Source organism: Brachycentrus maculatus, unplaced genomic scaffold (genome assembly GCF_059751285.1).
Source record: "Brachycentrus maculatus isolate JH-2025_06_01 unplaced genomic scaffold, ASM5975128v1 h1tg000711l, whole genome shotgun sequence".
NCBI lineage: Eukaryota > Metazoa > Arthropoda > Insecta > Trichoptera > Brachycentridae > Brachycentrus > Brachycentrus maculatus.
The window spans coordinates 427,742-449,792 of record NW_028281442.1 but is presented as its reverse complement, the minus strand read 5'-3'; the positions used below and the strand labels follow the sequence as shown (position 1 = coordinate 449,792).

Sequence of the window (22,051 nt, the reverse complement as noted above, 5' to 3'; positions counted from 1 at the left end):
GTACGCGCCATAAGACATTATGTACGGGCCTGGCGCGTACGCAGCACCCAAAGTGTTAACTGTCAGTTCGATCGTTCGCGAGATCGGATATTGATAGAGGAGAGACCGCCATCGCTCCAGAATTACGTATGCATGTATTCCCCGTGTATTGTCGCAACAGCGAGTGAGCTTTAGTCTCTCGAATTTGATTAACAAATCTTTTCAGAGTGACAAAAACGCCAGATAAAATCGGGCGATTGTTATTTCAACCTTTACGGGAGAACAATAATTGATGTCCATTTTTTTCTAGTGAGTGGGTTCTTTTTACATGAAAAAAAATCACAAAATCTATGTATTATGGAGATGAAATTATGTAAAAATAATAAAATAAAACTCGACCATTTCTAGGTTTTATTTTATGGCAAAGTTACATACAAATATCCACAGATGTCATTTCTATACAAGTTACATCATACCAGATGGACTTAACGACATTCATTAAGGCCCAGTTAAGGCCCAGTATTCGTCAAATCGCAACTTAATATTCTCTAAATCCAAGTAAAATTTTACGTTATTAATTTTTTTTAGAACACAGTTTTTGCATTGAAGAATAATTTTTTCTTCGAAATGATTATATGGTTTTGAAAAGAAGAGTTATTGAAAGTTAAGAAGTTTCAAAAAATATATATGAATATTTTTTCTATATATGTATGTATATGTATATTCTAAAAAACTAAATTTAAAAATATCGCGCGTTAAAAGACGTGTCACCTCTCCAGGGTCGGCCGGAAATGAATTCTGTGTTTGCGAATATCACCTTTACGTCGATACTCCTTTGAGGAAAATTAGTATCGACGTTCATTTACGTCCATAAAGGTTAAAAGTGGCGTCGAATAGAAGACGTTGTCAAGGCGTCGGAACACGACACCGCCGCCGCACCCGCATACATTACGACATTACGATCGTATCGCCGCGAGATGTTATAATAATATTGCGCTATCGTGGATGGACGACAGAGGGAGAGGAGATGTAGCCGGAGAATGGCGCCAAAACCCGGCCAATGGGCGGCCGGCCGGCGCGGCGGGGGCGGGCGGGGGCGGGGGGCGCGGGGGCACAACGTGCTCGCTTATCAGCCGGCTCGATGATAAGCGGCCGTACTACCACTACTAAGCCAATACCATCTGGCGGTGAATCAATTAAAAGGAAGGTTCCGAAGCATAATTTTTTTCTTTATAAATTTATTTTACAAAAAAGTTAATTATCTAGGCTATTATTCTAGAGGGACCATTTCTTTTTCCAAAAAATGTATTCATGTGTTGGTAAATTGCTGTGATCATTTACACTGTGAGTCGACTTTGTCTTTGACTTGAGCTTTGATCATTCCCCTCTCCCCTTTTCTTCCCTTCCTCGTCCAGGTGTTTTTCAATTTAACGAATCGCTCACTCCTTTCAACAACAATGTCATAAATCAAAAATCGTCAATTTTCAGTTGACGCTTTTTGATTTAGAAAATGTACTATATCGCAGCAAAAGTGGCATATTTTTAACTTAATATTTACCCGCTACAGGGCAAAAAGTGTTATTATTTTTTTAAATATACTAAATATTTTCCAAATGGAGAAAAAATATTCAGGTTTTACCTAAAAAGATCTGTTGCATATTAAAAAGTTCAATAAGTGGCTTGATATTTATTTTTAATACATTTCATTATATTTAATTTTAAAAACGATCTCCTGAAAAATCAAGTTTTTTTTATATATGACGTTGGATTTTTGTATGTAATAGGAACAGTACATGTACTTGTTTCGTAATAATCGTATATGTAAGTAACTTGATGGAACTGTTCTGCTATTCCTTAATAATTAAAAATAAAAGACATGTAGTGCATTGCACGTATGCTCATATGTACTGAGAAACCGCGAGCCATTATTTTATATGAAAGAAATATGGAGGCGATCGCCGAATCGTAAGCCCTTAGCCAAAATATTAATATAATTTCACTGTCGCAAATCAATACAATTTTCATCAATTATAAGGTAATAAAAATGACAGTAGAAATAATCGACTCATAGCAAAAAATTCATCCAACCATTTCTCGTCATATTCTGATCGAAAACAGCTAAAACGGTGATGTTTTTGCACAACTGCACCGGTGTTGCGCAACACAAACAGAATGTTTATTGCCATGTTTAAGAAATGTACTAAATTATTTCAGATTGCGGCTAATTGAAGCCGCTCTTACTGAACAGAAGGAATTGCTCGCAATCGGCGGAGAAAGTCAAAGACGCGTTCTAACAAGTTATATGGTCTAAGATGTAAAATTTCCTAGACTTAAAATTGTTTTTAGCCGATCAAAAACGCGCTTTTTCGAATGGACTAAATTTACCAAAAGTACAATAAGTTCATCTCTTATTTTTTATTTTATTATTAAAACCCTTATCCGCACCCCAATGGTGCATAGGGCACTGCATCATATAAACGCAGCGTTATCTTGATCATTAACACATGAAGGAAAGGTGATCAGCCCTCCGCTTCAGGCACCAGTCCAGGGTAATATTGAATAAATGTTAGAGTGAAAATATCACTAATATTTATTTGACCCTCCCTGGGAATCGAACCTGGGACCTCCGGTACGGTAGCCGAGCGTGCTGACCAAATACACTACGGAGGCGGACACAAATCTTCTCTCTCTATAATATAATAATAAGTTCGGATAATTTATATGGCGCCATTTTCGTAAAATACTACCTCAAGGGCGCTTAGTATAAAATATGATAACCTTCGAGAAAATAACGATCTGTGTATCCTTAGAGCATTGTTTATCTTATCGTCCCCTCCTTTTAGAACCACCACTCTCACCCCCATACAATTACCCGATCACACACCCCATATTTTCCTTTATATCACCAATTAGTACTATATTTTCAAAATCATATAATTCAATTATTTATTTATTTATATAAACTTCATGTACAGAAAATAAAAAGTACATTGGCGGGCTTATTGCTAAAAAGCAATATCTTCCAACCGACCAAAGACGGACTAGTGATATTGATCAAAACGTTTGATACCATATATAGCCGTTTGCAATATAATTCCTATATAGAAATCGTTTTAAAAGACGACGTTTTAATGTATTTTTTTGTATACCATTATCATCATCATATTATTATTATTATTATTATCCATGTCTTTTTAAGCGCCCTTGAGGTAGTATTTTACGAAAATGGCGCTATAAAAATTATCCAAATGATTATTATTATAGAAACAAGACGGCTGTCCAAACATAAAACACTGTAAGGGACATTTTTTGTAGTATTTTTTTTGTTGCATTTTTGGACTAAGTAGAATCTACTTAGTCCAAAAATACAAAAAAACGTACTGCAAAAATAATGACCCTTACTGTGTTTTGAGTTTGGACATCCGAAGAGCTGACACTACCAGAGCAAAAAGCCTTCTCAGAACCACTGAGATGAAGACTCTACGACCCATCGTAAGTTTAGCATTTCGTGACAAAGAAAAAAACTCGGTAATAAGGAGAATCTGTAATGTCGAAGATGCTGCGCGATGATGGGCAAGAGCAAGATAGACTTTTGGAGAGATCATTCCCAGGAGTAAAAATAAATATTAGTGATTTTTCACTCCAAAAAAGGGTATAAATTGACTAACCACAAATTAAATCCTTTAAATATTAATAATAAGTTAGGTAGAGGAAAGACGATTGAGATGAATGGGCATATAGGACGCAGAGAACCCGAGCATGTCGTGAACCAGGCAATAGCAATGGATCTTTCTCGAAAAATATCTAAAGGAAGACCAAAAAATTCATGGATGCTGCAGAGAGAGAACATGGTTCGAAGACATGGCCTAGGTGACGTTGACCATGACAGAAGGACCTACAACCTGAGGACGAGGAGAGCTGACCCTAGCAGTCTACAAAGACAATAAGTTAGGATGTAGCCAGGAAGAAGAAATATTAATAATACGTTATTTTTATTTATTGTAACTGCAGACAGTTGGTAGAATTCCATATTGAATTCATGGGTAATATATCCAAAATAAAACAAGGTTTGTTGGATTGGAATTCTACATTTATTTATGTATATGTTAATACGTGAAGCGTTTCGTCTTCTTGGGACATTATCAATCACTGACTAAAAATATTTACAAAATGTCCTTATATTATTGTTACTTGACCCCCCCCCCCAGGGGGGGGGGTTCAAATAAATATAAGTGATTTTTTCACTGTAATATTTATTAAATAGTACCTTGGACTGGTACCTGAAGCGGAGGGCTGATCACCTTTCCTTCATGTGTAAACGATCAAGATAACACTGAGTTTATATGAAGCAGTGCCCTATGCACCATTGGGGTGCGGATAAGGGTTTTATTATTATATTTATTATATAAGGACATTTTGTAAATATATTTAGTCAGTGGTTGATAATGTCCCAAGAAGACGAAACGCTACACGTATTAACATATACATAAATAAATGTAGAATTCAATCCAAAAAACCTTGTTTTATTTTGGATATATTACCCAACCAGTTATTTATAATTTTACAAGAATAAAGAAAAAACAGTCATTTAGTATTATGACGTTCTTTCATAATACGCAATCTGGTATTTGAGAATTCAATTATGTATTCAATTTTATCGGGCCGAGCAGAGTATACATCCCGTCGAGCTTAGAGTCCGTGGAAACGATGTCCGGCCAAGGAGCCGTTCATGCCGCCTGCCCGCCTCTGCCGGTCGACTGGTCTACACTACACGTCTGTCTCTACACTCTACAGCTCTATACACTCCATAGAGTCCGGCCGGTCGCACAACACACGCTCCGACTCGTACAAGTCGGCCGGTGCGAATCAATACGCGGGGAATTTTCTCGGAACGCTTTTGCCCTGTGACATTCTCGCCTCGCATAATGCCATCAATTATTTCGGTTCTCAAGACAGACTTGAAGCTCTTACTATATATTATTCATTTAAAAAAAAGGAAATATGGACGTTTTACAAAAAAATTACGTTATATTGCATTTTATAGAAAAAAGTTTGTATTTTTAAAAATATATTCAAAGTAGTATTGAAAATCTTGTCTGAAAACTTGAGTACACATTGCGCGCTCAGACTATGACAGCGCGCCGCGCAGGCTCGCCAACTTGAAGACTAACGCACTTGCAGGTCATAAGAATAAAAGATGTGGGCAAGTATTCAAACCGAAGATATATGTAGCACTAATGCACTAGCACTAAAAGGAATATCTTTTTTATCTTTTTTTAATACAATATATCGTCCAATTTGATTTGTAGGGCGTCCAATTTAATTTGTAAAACGTTCAAATTGAAGTGAAAAGTTGTTTTTGGCTTGATATTCATGAAATGTATAGTGAGGTGACGTCACATAAAATATGTATTCGATTCAAAATAATAAAACAAAAATCCTTTCGATTTTCATATAACCACTTTTCATATACTTATGGAATGCGACATCGCGCTATGGCGAGCGGTAGAGGCTGAACTGTGCCCGAAGCGGCTACACGCCCTACGTCACTGAAGAATCTACAAAAACGCGAAAGTGAAGGGGATAATATCGCGTTAGCACAAAACAAATCAGGAGGCAATCGTTTTATTTTATTTTACTTGGTAAAATACCACTATTTTTTTTAATGTATTGTGACACGTGTTTTGATACATTCCGCATCATTTTTAGACATCGTATGTGAAACTAAGTCAAAATTTTAGAGCCGTGTCCTTGAGACGTTAAAGGAAGATAATAATAATAATAAAAACCCTTATCCGCACTCCAATGGTGCATAGGGCACTGCGTCATATAAACGCAGAGTTATCTTGATCGTTTTACACATGAAGGAAAGGTGATCAGCCCTCCGCTTCAGGTACCAGTCTAGGGTAATATTAAATAAATATTAAAGTGAAAAAAATCACTTATATTTATTTTACCCCCCTTGGGAATCGAACCCGGGACCTCTAGAACGGTAGCCGAGCGTGCTGACCTCCTTCAAATATTCGTTTGAACATGCCATAACTAGGCGAATCAATCGTCACAATATTAATTTGATTTGTTTTTTAATAATAAAATACAACTTAGGAGAATCAAAAAATCTCTGTTTGATTTAATAATCAATACATAAATTAAAATGGAGTTCCACAAATTAAACGCCAAATCAATACATAAATATGAAGGCTTTGATATACTCGTACATATCGTAGTCATACAGAAGAAAGTGACCTAGTGCATTTTATACAAAAACATGACCAATATTGTCCTGAAAAAAATCCCAAAGGATTTTAAACTTGAAAGTATAATATATTGACTTGGTAGAAATGACTAAATGCATTGATGTTTATTTTCTTGCAAAAGCAAGTGACTTAAATGGCCCTCCTGAGCATTTTACGTTTTGTTAGTTGGTTACTTTCTCCTGTACGACTACGATATTGATAAAATATATTTTAAAATCGTTTACATGAGGTATTTCGTAGATACGGCACTATCCACTGAGCGTGGAGATACGGCAGTGACGTGGCCTCCGCTCTCGTGCACAATGTCAATGATAGCCATTGACTGGTGAAGTTATCAGGCACGCGAGACTCACCAACACGAACGCGCAATACATATTATACAATCAAAATATTTATTATTGGTGTCAACAAGTTGACATCTCGTTACCGAACTCTGCGACCATAATGCCTACCGGAACATCGGAACTTTCCCGAAAACGTTCGGATTTTATATACCAGTCATTAGTACATTAAAGGAGGAAAAATAGTTACAATTTGATATCTCAACAAAGAAAAAGAAGAATATGGTGCATAGGGCACTGCATCATGTAACAGCGGTGTTATCTTGATCGTTAACAGAGACTTATTTAGCAGAGACCCTTTTTTCTTTATTTTAATTTTAATTTATAATAAAATTCAAATCAAACCCTTATCCGCACCGCAATAGTGCATAGGGCACTGTATACTTAGTCCAAAAATGCACAAAAAAATGTCCCTTACTGTGTTTTAAGTTTGGACAACCGAGTAGTTCTGGACGTTTATTTGTAACGACCTTGGCACTTTGAAACCGGTTGTCGATGTTAATGATACAAAAGAAAATGAATGAATTTCCCGAATATTACGGCACTGCGCAGTTAGAAGCTCGTCACGGTACGTACGCAATGTACTTGGTCGGTGCGTAAGGCGTAATTTGAAGATTCGTAAATCGCGAGACGGATTAATTATGTAATTAGAGCCCGGCAGGAAATTACATCTCAAATGACGAGCGGGCTAATCTCTCTGCTATAAATGTTATTACTTACAACCGTTCGAGATTACGTTCAGTCTGTACTTCGTGAGATTTCTGGCAAGCAGAAAAGAACATTTAATAGGCTATTTTCACTCGGGAGAAATATCGAACCTAACATACTTTGAAGATACTTTTTGTATTTTTATATTTTAGGAAATTTTACAGAGCATATACATAATTTTTATAGATGGAAATCGCATTTATTATTTACCTCGCTTATTATGTACAAGGTTTATATAGTATATCATTTAGTGGATTTTTGTTTATTTGAATCTGATGGGAACAGGAGGGATAATATAGTGTAACACACATAATAGGCTAAACGTTTCTGTGTGTGCGCGTGTGGCGTGCTTTGTAAATATACGCGCACAGCGTTGCCATATCGCTCACTCCTTTCAAGAACGTCATAAATCAAAAATCGTCAATTTTCAGTTGTGCGTGTTTTCGGAATACCCAGAAAATGTACTATATCCCAGCAAAAGCGGCATATTTTTATCTTAATATTTAACCGCTACAGGACAGAAAGTGTTGTTTTTGCATTTTGAAGAAAATGATTGTTTAATTATTTTATTCAATAAACTATTTATTTTTTAAATAGAGAATAGAGGTTTAACCTAAGAAAATCTGTTGCACAGTAAAAAGTTCAATAAGTGACTCGATATTTATTTTTAATAAATTGTATTACATTTTTAAACTTTAAAAACGTTCTCCTGAAAAATCACATTTTTTTATTTATGACGTTCTTGAAAGGAGTGAGCGATATGCCAAACCAAAAAATCTGAATCAAGCAGTCTAGAAATCTGTATAGAATCAATAACCCAAAATATAAAATGTATTTTTATACACATTTTTATTAATTTTAGAATTCATATCCTTAGAAATCAAATATTTTTAGTTTGTAGCATGGATCATTGTAGTTGCGTTGATAGTAATATCCCTTCCAACGTTTCAGTACTTATTATCAAATGATAATCATGCTCGAATCTATACATACTTTCATTCTTCTGTTTTATCATATACTATGACCAATTCCAAAAATCTGTATAAAACTAAAAGTACTACCTAAGAGTAAAATCTGTCATCTGTAACGGCAGCCTAAAATCTGTATCAATACAGATAAATCTGTATATATGGCAACACTGTACGCGCATGTCGTAACGTGTGTTTACTCCGCCAGTATTGCGCAGATCATCTTATGCGGCGGTCGTGTCGCTACGCTAGCTATTGCGGCTACTTGCGATGTTTTTTTTCACTTTTTTAGATAAATACCAGAGCTTACATTACAAGATTGTTACATTTCAACTTCAATTATGGTCAATAAAAGCAACATTTAGGAATATTCACATTTTTCCCGTTTTTAAAGCACATTTTTATATGGTGTACATAATACATATCACCGGTGCACGCGGAGGTTTTTTTTAGCACCGTAAGGGAAGGGTTAAACACGCCGAATATTTTCTATGATGTGTAAGCAGTACAATATGGAATTGAATAAAAGTAATGTACAAATGTTAGCGCTACTAAGACGGATGTTAGCGCTAAATATCCACATTTATCAATGCTACATATCCACATTTATCAATGCGACAGGTTAACGCGGCTATCTCGGGCGATAAACCTCGATTTTAACTGTAAGAGGACACAATAAAGCAGAAGATTGGATTTTGTTCTTCTTCTTCTTCCTCCTCTTATTTAGGACTATGTCCTGTCATTCTCCGGTCCGCTCCTGGGAGGTGGAAGACCAGCTATTCCTCCATCGTTTAGGTGGTCTTCCTGGAGGTCTGATCCCGCTTATGCTGCTGTCCGCTGCTATCCTCACCACTCGATCCGAACTCGCTCTTGCCACATGATTTCTCCAGAAACGTCTTCATTCTCTTCCCCATCGCACAACATCTCCAACATCGCAGATTTTTCTTATTTCAGAGTTTTAACTCTGTCGCGAAGTGTTAGGCTTACAATGGGTCGTAGAGTCTTCATTTCGGATGTCCTAAGAAGGCTTTTTGCTCTCGCGGTGTCGGCTCTTGTTTCCGTGCCGTATGTCAAGATATATTTTGTTGCTGAAATTAATTCGTCTGTAAAGAAACATCTTCAGAAAGCAACCGTATTCGATGGAGTTTCTAAGTCTTCCGCAATGATAATGGATTTTTCTCATGATGTGTTATTATTGGCTAATAAATTAATATGAAAAGTCACAAGACTATTGGTACGATTCTTACTGAAATCTGTAGCTAAATAAGGGAGATATGAAGGTTTAAACTTTAGATATTTGAATAAAACGAAAAACGGACACCGCTATACGTCATCAAATTTTACGTCATCGGCTGTGTTATGGGGCGTATCCCTTTATGTATCTGCTTTATAGAGCTGTAACAGTAGTGGTGCGGATTCGTTTCTGTGACGTCATTCGTTGCCAACTTACGAAAACAACGTTTTTACGCATGCGAATTTTGTAAAAGAAAATGATGAATGAAAATATTGATTCTATCGGCTGTTATAAACACTGCACGAGTCTAATACAATCCTTTATAGGTTGAGTATGTTAAATTAGATATTCCTCTCGTCTGAAAATGATCCATTAGATGTAATTTATGTACAAGTTTGTTAAGATAGAATTTTATAGTAAAAATTAAAGCACATCTTTTTTTATATGCTGCCATTTATTGAGTGTAATACACTGCCAACAATTTAAACTGACGATTGATAATAATGTATTACAAAAAAAATATTCCATGTCGTAGGTCAAACAAAAATTTTATTAAATACTTTTTCTGCCAGAATAACATTAGCTTATTTAAGTTTTAAAATAATAATTTTAAATAATTTAAGTTAGTTTTACTTAGTAAATACCACTATCCTTAAAATATACTGTGACACGTCGGCTGTCCAAACTCAAAACACAGTAAGGACCTTTTTTTGGTAGTACGTTTTGGTTTTTTGCATTTTTGGACTAAGTAGATTCTACTTAGTCCAAAAAATGCAAGAATAACGTACTAGAAAAAAAATGTCCCTTACTATGTTTCTAAGTTTGGACAGCCGACGTGTTTCGATGCATTCCGCATCATTTTCAAACACCGTATGCTGCGAAAACGACGCGGAATGCATCGAAACACGTGTCACAGTGGATTTTAAGAAATAGTGGTATTTACTAAGTAATACTTTAATTACAAATGGATTTACCACAAAATTACCACAAAATGACTGCCGAATCAATTAATGAAATTAAAAATACTTGTTGTATTTTTGAAAAAAAAGAACTAACCAGTAATTAAACGTGAGTTAGTGGTGTAAAATGAGAATTTTAAAAAATTCCAAAAATCTTTAAAAAAAAATATTCCGCATTTATAATGTTCATTTTTTTTCATTTACCTAGCTAGGAATAAGAACTGGGTAGCATCTGGCTTAGACAAAAGGGGTTAATTCTTTATAAAATTAGACAAAAATTTAAATAAATAAAAAAATCAAGTATTCATCCAAACACTGCTCCAGTAACAAATAATTAATTTGATTTTTTTTACGTTACCGGTTACTTATTGGAAACCAACCAGATGTTATTAAAATACCATTGACTGTTTCTAGACAATACGGGTAATTTAAAAAAAATGTTTCTAAAAATATAGCAAAATATTATTTAAAAAAATTATTAACCCTTAATAACTAAACATTCGTCTGGTGGACTACGCCAAAATTTCAAAACGTAAAACTTATCAAAAGCATTTTTTTAAAATAGGAACCGGTTACATAGCACTTAATTATTAGGAATGAATGTAAGAGACATTTAACAATAAATCACTATTCCGCACAGCTACTACATATGTAGTAGCTGTGCGGTCCACAATCTACAAATATAGTTTAGTTACAAGGGTTAAATTAATTATTTAAAAAATATATTACAAACTCTATATAAATGTTACCCGAAGTACTTTTACTAGCCATGTATTAATAGAGTTTGAACCGAATAAATGTGGCTGATTTTTTCACTAATCGATTGTTTTTTTACCTTCGCCATTGCAATACGGAAATTCGTTTTACTATAGCAAGTGAGCGGGTGTTAAAAATAGAGAGAGAGAAACTTCAGCTGAGTAATGCCATCAAAATAATAATATTGCGGCGATCTCCGGTCGCACGTACCCGGCACATCGTAAACAGGCGAGAACTTACCCACCGAGAGCAGTCAGCTGTTATTATGCACACAGAAAGGCGGGAAAATAAAGACAAAAGCGCACAAACTACATCGTACGGTCTGAGGATATTACTTTTCTCGTTACATATTGGTAATCCGCGCTCCGAAACAACGGAGGAGGTTCAAGGACATTTGTAAAAGCGAACATTATAACATATGGTAGGTGTAGTATGAGTATGGTACGAGTACTCACAGCGGCATCGTCTGCTGGTGCGCGTTGTTGTAGGGCACCGCCTCGTCGGCGCTCTCGGCGCCCGAGGAGGAGAGCGTGGCGTCCGAGTCCAGGCGCGCGCCCACCAGGCCGAGCTGGCAGCGCAGCGCGCCCGCCGCGTCCGCCAGCCCGCCGGGCGCCGACCAGGGCGGTCCGCACGCCGCGTGCGCGCCCAGCTGCAGGCGCTGCACGAGCGCCCGCGCGGCGCGGCGCGTGAGGGGCGCCGCGCCGCCGCCGGCCGCCAGCCGCAGCAGGCCGCGCGCCTCCTCGGCCGCGTGCTTGCCCATGGCGCGCGCCTGCTGCATGCGCAGCCGCCGCCGCAGGAACTGGCAGCGCCGCTCGAGGCGCGCCTGCGCCAGCGCCACGCGCTCGCCGGCCGGCGGCGCGCCCGCCTCCGCGCCCACCAGGAAGTCCATCGGGTCGGCGTCCATGGCCAGCGTGCCGCCCGGTCCCTCCATGGTCTCGATGACGCGCAGGATGTCGGCGCCGCCCAGCTCGCCCAGTATCTGCTCCATCTCCTGCGCGTCCTTCAGGAAGTGCTCGGCGCCGGGCCCGTCCATGGCGAGCTTGGCCCGGCCCGCTCCGCTGTCGCGCTGGCTGTGGTAGTTGTCTCTGCCGGCCTCTGACAGCGCCGGGGCCATGTCGCGCGAGCGGCCCCTTATCGCGCCGCGGACGGCTCCGATAGCGCGCGACGCATCCTCCGCTCCGGAGCCGGACGCGGAAAGCGGCTCTCGTATTACGTCACGGCGCTCCAGACGCGAAATGTCACTGCCGAGGAGCCGAACGAGCCAGAAACGAGACCGCGGACGGCGGGACTCGAATAATTCGCCGGTTTCTTGACGTTCGCGCCCGAGCCCCGAGCTCGCACCTCACTCCCTTGTTCTGAAACTGTAAACCTAACATTAAATGCGGAATTGTTTACCATACGTATTATGTCAGCGGAAATATCCGGCGAAAACATAATCCGAGGAAAGCGGACGACGCATATTTGAACTTTCGGACATATTACTGACCGGCATTAATAATAAGGTAACGTTAAAATAACCCACGTGATGATTCCGGTAGAACTGCACCCGTCGGAAGCTGCGATTATTCCGACCGCAAATACCGATACACGCTATTTATACGATTCACTGCGAATGTTTCGACAGTTTAAACGAAAACTGTTCCTAGAATAGCGATAAAAGAAACGAAATGCGACGCAACATGTTAAAATCTCACGAAAATTGTACTAGCAATGGCGGAATAGATGCCAGTAAAATACACTTCCACTCAAATAACGAATACCCCGAAGCGGCAGACGCGAAAACCTTCCGCGACGACTCTCGAAAAACGACTGAGACAGAAATATATCGCTACACGTATCATCATCGGATCAAATTGAGTACTCGCCAATCTAACGGAATGATTGAAAAATATTTTGAAGATCAAACGTATATTTAAATGAAACTTACGAATTAAAACGAAAGTTAATAAATCATTCGACTATAAATTGTACCTGCGAGATTCTTGTAAAAAAAAAGTTTATATTTTGGATTCTTTCCTGATCATTTATTAATTTAGTAAATTAAACAAAAGAGTCCACTTGAAAATGACAACTTCGGGCATTTATTTCTGTTTTGTAAATCTGTTTATATTTTATTAGAAACAATGGTCCACAAAACATTTACCCGATATTTTTTGGCGCTAACCCATTTCAAAACAGTATCTCGTTTGATCCGAAGTTAGCGCTGTATGCGTAGGTACGCGGCCTTGGCAACGGACATATGCAGTCACCACGCCCAATACAACAATGCAGTTTTTTAATTAAAATTACAACAATTTTATATTTTGGGAATGTAAATAATAAAATCGTTATATTCATTTGAAATAAAAAGGAAAACTTTCGGCTAATATCGGACTTCGAGCGCATAGAACGGATATTTTTTGAAAATTCAAATACGGCTGTAGGGCGTGCAACCGGTAAAACGATCAGAAAATTCAATAACATTTAAGGCGTATTACGATACGCATGCGCAATATCAGCGGACGCGGTAAATTCAAACCGACATTACTCGTTGATAATCGAATAGTATTCCTACTTGCACAAAATTTCCAAAAAAAAATTATAATGTTAACTAATGGAATGGAAATTTTAACGAATATGTAAACAAACTATTTAAAATACTTGAACTTTTAAAATCTTTTTATACATACATACATATTTTTATAATTTTTTTATAAAAAAAAAATGCACAGCATATTACCAAGTATTTCAGGCATGATGAGGTTACAGATTCGATTTTTGATTGAGTCAATATAAAACAAATCTTTTTCAAAATAAGAATATTATACTTTAGACTTGTACTAGAAGTGTTTTCCTAGGCGAATATTGCGTTATTTTAATTTTACGTCTGAACCAACATAAAATGCAAATAGTAGAAAGAAAAACTATTTAGAAAAACTTTTAGATTATAGTTAGCTGGAAGACAAAGATGAGTTTTAAAAATAAATAATATTATTGAATTTGGGACAGGGGCAAGATTTAAACAATCGCTGTATAAGTGTCCTCCATGTTGTACTTTTTGACATAGCTTTGTTTTTTTTTTTGTAAACGTTGTTTTAAAAAAATTTATCAAGTGATTTTATTACATCACACCACTCTGTCTTTTCACCTTTTCCACATTCATGCAGCTCTTCATATATACCTGCCGATCTTTTGACTCCTTTTTTGTACACTTTAAAGTATTTATTTATTATTTTAAGTTTTCCAGTGTCTTCCTTTGCTTTCTCTTCCAACCACGTTCGCCTCATAGATTTGTTGTCTTTTCCTCACTTATTCACAAATATCCAAACTATCTCAAGACAGTTTTTTTTTTAATTTAAAGGACAATGCCTTGCATTCTTTTCTCATTTTATAATTCAAACATCCATCATACATTGTTTTGCCACATATTTATCAGAGTAATCGCACCTCCGCTGCAATCAATCTACTTTTATCCATTTAATAAAGATTTTATTATTAGTTACTTTTATCATTTATGAACATTGAACATTGTGAGTGCTGATCGGAGGAAAATCTTATCGAAACATTGTATGGGCGTTTGTCCACTACACGGAATTACACAGAATTTTACCGTCCGGCACGTCAGTTAGCGTTTTAAAACGACAATTGGCTTGGATTGGCTTGTGCTTTTGTCCATCTTTTTTCGGATCGGTGCTCTCGATCGGTGCCTGAACACGTTGCACCTAAATTCAATCACACTAAACTGTTGTAGTCGCTTTCATTTTTCAAAACCGGACTGCCGGACGGTCAAATTCCGGGTAGTGGGCAATCGCCCTATGGGTGATATAGTAGAGAAAAGAGGCAAAGGACAATTTTTATCAGGACTTTAAATGGAATGTTTAATAAACCAGAACATTTTACGATTGCATTAGTTGATCAGTCACTTTGTAATAATTTCCTATCCATTTTAATTAAAATATTACTTGGTAAATACCACCAGTATCATCAAATACCATATGTGATGCTTAGTCTAAATTTTAGAGCTGTCCTTGGGACGTTGAAAGATGAAGAGGGGTAAGGACTTTATCAATGGGAACATGGACAATAGAGGGGCGGCTTTAGTAATTGTCATATTGGTAACACATTGTTTACGGTGTGCACATATTTGTGCATTTCGGAAATCTTATTGCGGTGGTGTGCACATTTTTCTGCTTCATGTGCAACAAAATACGTACGTCTTGTCATGTTTGCTTTGCTGTGTAGCAGATAGGTGATGCTAAATAAAAAAATATTATCAATTCTTTTCTGTCATCATTCTTTATATGCGACCTAATATCACCTGCGTCAAATTACATTTGTTTAACAAACTTTACCATAACCAATGTGTTAATTATGGATTGAAATATGGATTTCAATTGTTTCAAAATGTTTTTTTATCAACCCTTACCCTAATTATACTCAGACAGTCTGCCACCTAACCCCCAGTGTATTATGTAATCGTAAGTAACCGCAAACCCAATTCCTATCTGTACAATGTTTTATGGCGTCACACACTCTACCAAAAGTAAGCAAATAGAACGCTAATGAGCATCTCCCGCTCTCTATCAACAGTATGTAAAAGACGCTTTTAAGCGTTTCCCGCAAACAACGTGTTAACTAGGATAAAAGGATAAAGAGGGGTTAAAAACTACTTATTATTAAGTATTAGTAAGAACATCAGAGGGCATTTCAATCCAGCGTGGAGTCTGACAAGGAAATGTTTTGTTACCTATGTTATTTAACTTATACTCCGATCTAGCATTTAAAGAAACACTGCACAATATTGATATGGGAGTCAAAGTGAATGGTGTCAACACCAATAATATCAAAAAAGCCGATGACTCCGTTATTCTGGCTAATAATATAAACGATGCTGTGCTGATCAATAGAATCAATGATGCAGGAGTAAAATTGGTACTCAATATGAACTTTAGCAAAACAAAGGTCATTGTATTCAGCTGTCAGGAACACGCACAAGCATGTGTCACATTAAATGGGGCCAGTATAGAGAGAGTAATGAAATTGAAGTACCTGGGAATTGTCCTTGTTGAAAATGTTGACCCATAAACCGAAGTAAAGTGCATAATAGAGGCCTCTCTTACAGTTTGTAATAAGATGAGAAATATATTCTGTAACGACAGCCTCAATCTGAAGCTTTGGCAGAGAATAGTTAGGTGTTATGTCTGATCAGTACTTCTATACGGAGTTGAATCGTGAACCCTCAAAGTCAGCACTATGAACCAACTAGAGGCATTCGAAATGTGGCTACATCGCAGAATGCTACGCATTCCATGAACCGATATGGTCAGCAATGCAAATGTGCTCCAAAGAGTGAGGGCAGGGAGATAGTTGCTGACAGATATCAAGGTCCGGAAGGTGTCCTATCTGGGGCATGTGCTGAGAGAAGAGTATTAGCTATTGCACGTAATCATAAAAGGCAAAATAGAGGATCGACAAGGTGTGGGATGATGACAGATCTCTTGGCTCCGGAATATTTGAGATTGGACGGGGATCAGGACCGTCGAGGCGCTGTTTAGAGCTACCCAAAACAAGAACAATTACTCTCAAGTCAACGTCAGGGGGACCTGACATGACACAAGCAGAAGTAGAAGAAGAAGAAGTAAGGACATGGACAGTAGGAAGGAGGCTTTAGTTACTGACATATTGATGATTATGGTTTTATATTCATGAATACTGAAGTTTATAATTTTGAGCATTTCTGCATTGTTGTAATTATATTTGTATGTGTGATTGTTATCTATTAAACATGATTCACATATGATGTTAGACAATAATCCGGAATGATAATGGAAATATATGATACAGAAATGGATGCTACGCAATCCTTGGACTGCAAAACACATAAATATGTTTACCTCCGATGTACCATCAGGAATAGAAAGATCTCCGGATATGTAGAAAAGGAATACTGCTCTACTTAAGACACGTTGACTGAAGAAATGAAGAGTCTTTAGAAGCTGGTAGTAACGGGGAGAGTCGACAATAAGCAAGCAAGAGGACATCTCCCAAAAGATTAACCAACAAAATAAATTTGAAAAATCCCTCTTCATCAAACCCCGCCTTCAACTTATTTGAGGACCGGATCATTCCGGACAATTCACCTACATTCATATGTAGGTGAATTGTGCAACCTTTTATCCAGGAGCCCACGACATTCAGCATTGATCAGGAGAGTGAAGAAGAAGAAATAAGACATTATAAAACTATCAATCCTATGCTTCGTAACATTTAATTATTTTATTGATAATGCAATAATTCTTTTATTGACCTTATTAGAAATCGGTTCCGAGACCTCACGTATCAATCCAAGGATGTAACCATCCTATTCAATTCAAGGTAAGCTACTAGACAAAAGAACCATACAGTAAAAAATATGTTTCATTCATCTTTTCATACCATTTTCATATGTTAGATAATAATAAAATAATTACAACATAACCTAAAAATCATTAAATGTTTTATATTCAATTAATGTGTTACAAATAAATGCATAAACTTTACTTTGCTAGATAATATTGAAATGTAAAAAAGTACTCCATATTATGAAATACTTAAATAAAATATTTTGAAAATATTGGTTTATGGCACCAAGTAAAATGTTACTTCAATGTTATTATTTCATATATGTGAAGATATTTGTGAGAAAAGATATTCAAACTACTAGAATTTTCAGACGCGGAAAATATGTAATATTGGCAGGTTTAATTAATGTGAAAAAAATTACAATACATTTACTAAATGACTTTTTTTTCATTTAACTATTAAGAAACTGACATCATATATAAAAAATAATAACTTTTATCACAGAATGTAATAACGTGTTATTTTATATATTAGAAGTGATAATATTGGCTCTAGAAATGATGTCTGAAATTTAGACATATTTAGTGATACAAAATATATATACATATATTTACTAGGAAACTATTACTTAATTATTTAATTACTATTATAAAGATATTGAAGGTATTTAGAAATTGAATAACTTTATTGTGAATATCCTATTTTAAAACAAATTTTACTTTATTCATAAAATAAATCACAGCTGATATAAACAAATCCAGTGAAGGATTGACATTATTCTGATTACTATTTTTAAAGGTTGTAAAAACTAAAAACAGTTAAAATAATAAGAAATGATATACAATGGCAAATAATATATACAATAACGTGATTAAATTACTATATTTACCTGGGAATGAACTCATGACAGAAGGCCTCTGTTGACGTTTGCTGGGAATCATCATGGGATACCTATAAAATTATGACAACTTTTAAAAACTCTCGAAACACAACATATTTAATGCCGAAAAAAATATGTCTTCAATGATTTACACTATTTTTAATTAAATCCTATGCTTTGAGACGATAAACGTACAACCAATACCCATGACAGATAGTTTCAAGATAGGTATATTTTTTACTGACTTGCTTTTGAAGGAGTTGCCAAAATAGAATACGAGAATGAGATATATTTATTTTTTACAACAAATTAAAACAATAAGTTATTTTTGAAATAAATATATAAAATAAAATAGCCAAGCATTAAATATAACGCGGCTACTTTATAATATAAAACTGCACTATGATTTCGAATATTCCAAGTACCTTTCTTCTAGGCAGTTGGCGAGCACCTAGTACATACTATGCAAGTACATATATAAACAAAAAATGCAATATTTTATAAAATTATTACTTTAAATGAAAACTTATGCAAGTCGTAAAAAATAAATCATGCGTTGCAAATATTTTTCTAACATACAAGTTAAAATACAAATAAAATCAAACACGATGTAAATTTTTCTTTTATGCACCATTTTCATAAATTATTGTGAAATCCACGTAGAGTTTGGAATCATCTCCCAAATATACGTTTTTTAAATAATTATCAAAATTAAATTAAAGTCATTTTCTTTTGATTGTAAGAAAAAAAAACATTTTACTACCAAATATCAACCAATCCTAAAAGAACTGTGGTATGTCAAAAAATATTTTATGCATAAATACGTTATAACTAACTTATTTGGCACTAATACAATTATTTAATCAAAAGCAAACTTTTTATTACTGGTTTTATTGCAAAATGTGTAAAAAATCAATTTAAAATAATGATTTCTCACCATATAGCGAACGGAGCTGAATGTACCACCAACCGCCTTCTGCGAGCTGTCCAAAATGAATGAAATGTGGATATTTAGTTTTTCAGTATTTAGGTTTTCAGATTATTTTGAAATATATTTATGAATTCTTTAAAATAATAATAAATGATACAAATAAAACAAATCATACCATAAATATATCGCCTGTTGGTAATAAAGTTAAGGAACTTTATATTGGAAATACTTATGGCAGATTTTAATAATTTTGAGTTAGGTGTAAGTAGTATCAAAAAGTATCATAGGTGTTCATTATTTTCGTACATCAGCTGTAAAGCTAATAAAATAAAAGTCTTGCTGAGGCACATGAATGTATAAAACTTAAAAATTTAGATTAAATTATCTATTTCATTCATTTGAAAATTCCGTATTGTAATTCAACTTTTCACAAATTTATTTTAAAGATTTTTTTAAAAGTATTTTATATTTATTAAAATAATTAAAAAAATTGGGCATACATGATTATGTGATGAATATACATATAAGTTGCCCGCTACCTTACTAGGTATTATACCTGTTTTGAGATAGATAACTCTGTATAAAACATTCTGAAACAGAGTATTTATAAAGCAAAAAAATGAGAATAAAACATGTTATGGTCCGATAAAAACTCACTTACCTAATACTAACAAACTCAAACATTTGACTTTCAGCACCAATATAACAGACAACTGGCACAAAGTACTTAATAGTGGAATAGACATTAATACAGACCATGAATGTAAGGCAATCATTTAAATAATTAGGCTAACCAGCAATGACAAGCTTGTGCAAGAGGCCCATACCAAGGAGACCACCAGAAAATTTTTGTTCAGCTACACAATCCCAAAGAATGTTCTGAAAATGAATTGAACGAGAGACATCACGTCGCTCTGCGCCAGTGCATCATAGGATATTCTATTCTGGACCTTTTAAGTATTGCATTATGCGTCTACGATATATGGAAGACACAGTAGAATAATAAAATGTGAATGCTTAGATAGTCAGCGGGAGTCTCCCTTAGAGACAGAATAAAGAGTTCACGCATTTGTGGAAGCCTGGGTGTAATAGACATAAATAGGAAGGTAGTGGAAAGACAATTGAGATAGTATGGGCATATAGGACGCAGATGTCGTAAGCCAGGCAATAGAAATGGATATTCCTCGAAAGATATCTATAGGAAGACCAAAGAATTTGTGGATGCTGCAGAAAGATAACATGAATCGAAGGTATAGCCTAGGTGACATCCATGACAGAAGGACCTACAACCTGAGGACGAGGAGAGCTGACCCCAGCAGTCCGCAAGGATGATAAGTTAGGATGTAGCCAGGAAGAAGACAGTAGAATAATAAAATCTCCAACCCCCATCTGCATCCAATGGCGCATAGGACACGCATCAAATCAATGCAAATCTTGATCGTTAACCATGTGAAGGCATGGTGATGAGGCTTCCGCCTCAACACCAGGCCAGGGTGCAACCCATAAAGTTAGACTGATTATATGTTTGGAGTTTTATTATTCTATTATAAAAAGCAGCTTCACAAAGAAATGTTGGTAGATAATCTAAATCTATACGAAAGAGAGTCAGTTCAGTTTCTGAAGTATGGGATACATTGATCCATCTAGCAGTCCATAGGATTCAAAACATTTGTCTCCAAAACTTCATCTCAAAAGCATCAATATATTATTTTTTCAGTGAAATAAACAATTAAATTAAATGAACAATTCTTATGATATTTTCACATGTAGCATTGGGTATCAATACCTCAGAAGCATAAAAATGCATTTGAATTATTGTAGTATAAACCTGATCTCAACAACTACTCTTTTATTTTTATTTACCAGTTTTTATTATTATTATAATACTCACTTAACCTGTAGCATTGGGTATTAAGGCTTCAGAAGCAAAAAAAAAATTGAATTATTGTTTTATAAACCTGATCTCAACAACCATTCATTTATTTTCATTTACCAGTTTTTATTCTTACCTTATCATGAGTTAATGGCGTTTTGTTGGGTGCATGGTAAAATAGTGGCTTTTATAAAAAAAAAACAAATACATCAGATTTTAAAAATGTAACTACTCCAATAAAATATTTTTTTTAAATCTTTTACATAATATATCCCCTCAATCGGTACATAGAACATATTTCTGTACATTTTATGGTAGAGCTGCATTTTATTTAATAAAGTATCCATGGTTTTTGTTCACATTTATTTTATTTACGAGTGACCAGGTTTTGTCATTACCGTCATCAGACTGGCGAAATGTTGATACAGACGTGTCTGTACTGTGTTTTATTATATGTACTTTGTATGCTTGTCGATATTCAGCTTTTGGACTCAAGATATAGGTGCTTAAAATCTTTGATAGCTTGTGATGCAACATTACCAATAATTCTTTTAACCCTTATTCGCACCCAATGGTGCATAGGGCACTGCATCATAGTGACGCAGTGTTATATTGATCATTAATTGCATGTAGGCAAGGTGATCCAGGGTGATATAAAATAAATATGACAGTGAAAAACACCCATATCTATTTTGACCCCCCTGGGAATCAAAACCGGGACCTCCAGCTCTGTAGCCAAAGGCGCTGACAACTGCACTACGGAGGTGGACTAACATTTTTTAAATGCAAAGCTTTGCAAATTTAGATTTTCAATTTAAGAATTTCACAAAAATAATGCTTAATA

At 35.8% G+C, this 22,051-nt stretch overlaps 1 protein-coding gene across 2 annotated transcripts in view; it reads right to left on the bottom strand.

The window, feature by feature from the left end:
• The window catches only part of nsl1 (non-specific lethal 1), a 52,560-nt gene extending 33,204 nt beyond the window's left edge, over window positions 1–19,356 (bottom strand). The window contains exons 1-3 of one of the 2 annotated variants that reach the window (XM_088274717.1): window positions 19,341–19,356; window positions 18,413–18,474; window positions 11,658–12,563 (exon numbers count right to left, since the gene is read on the bottom strand). In XM_088274717.1, the coding sequence (XP_088130843.1) occupies window positions 11,658–12,316 (659 nt within the window). In that variant the 5' untranslated portion in view covers window positions 12,317–12,563; window positions 18,413–18,474; window positions 19,341–19,356. Of the gene's footprint in view, window positions 1–11,657; window positions 12,564–12,724; window positions 13,014–18,412; window positions 18,475–19,340 lie in introns of those variants that run through there. The other variant, XM_088274716.1, reaches the window with a different exon arrangement.
• Between the last annotated feature and the right edge of the window lie 2,695 nt (window positions 19,357–22,051).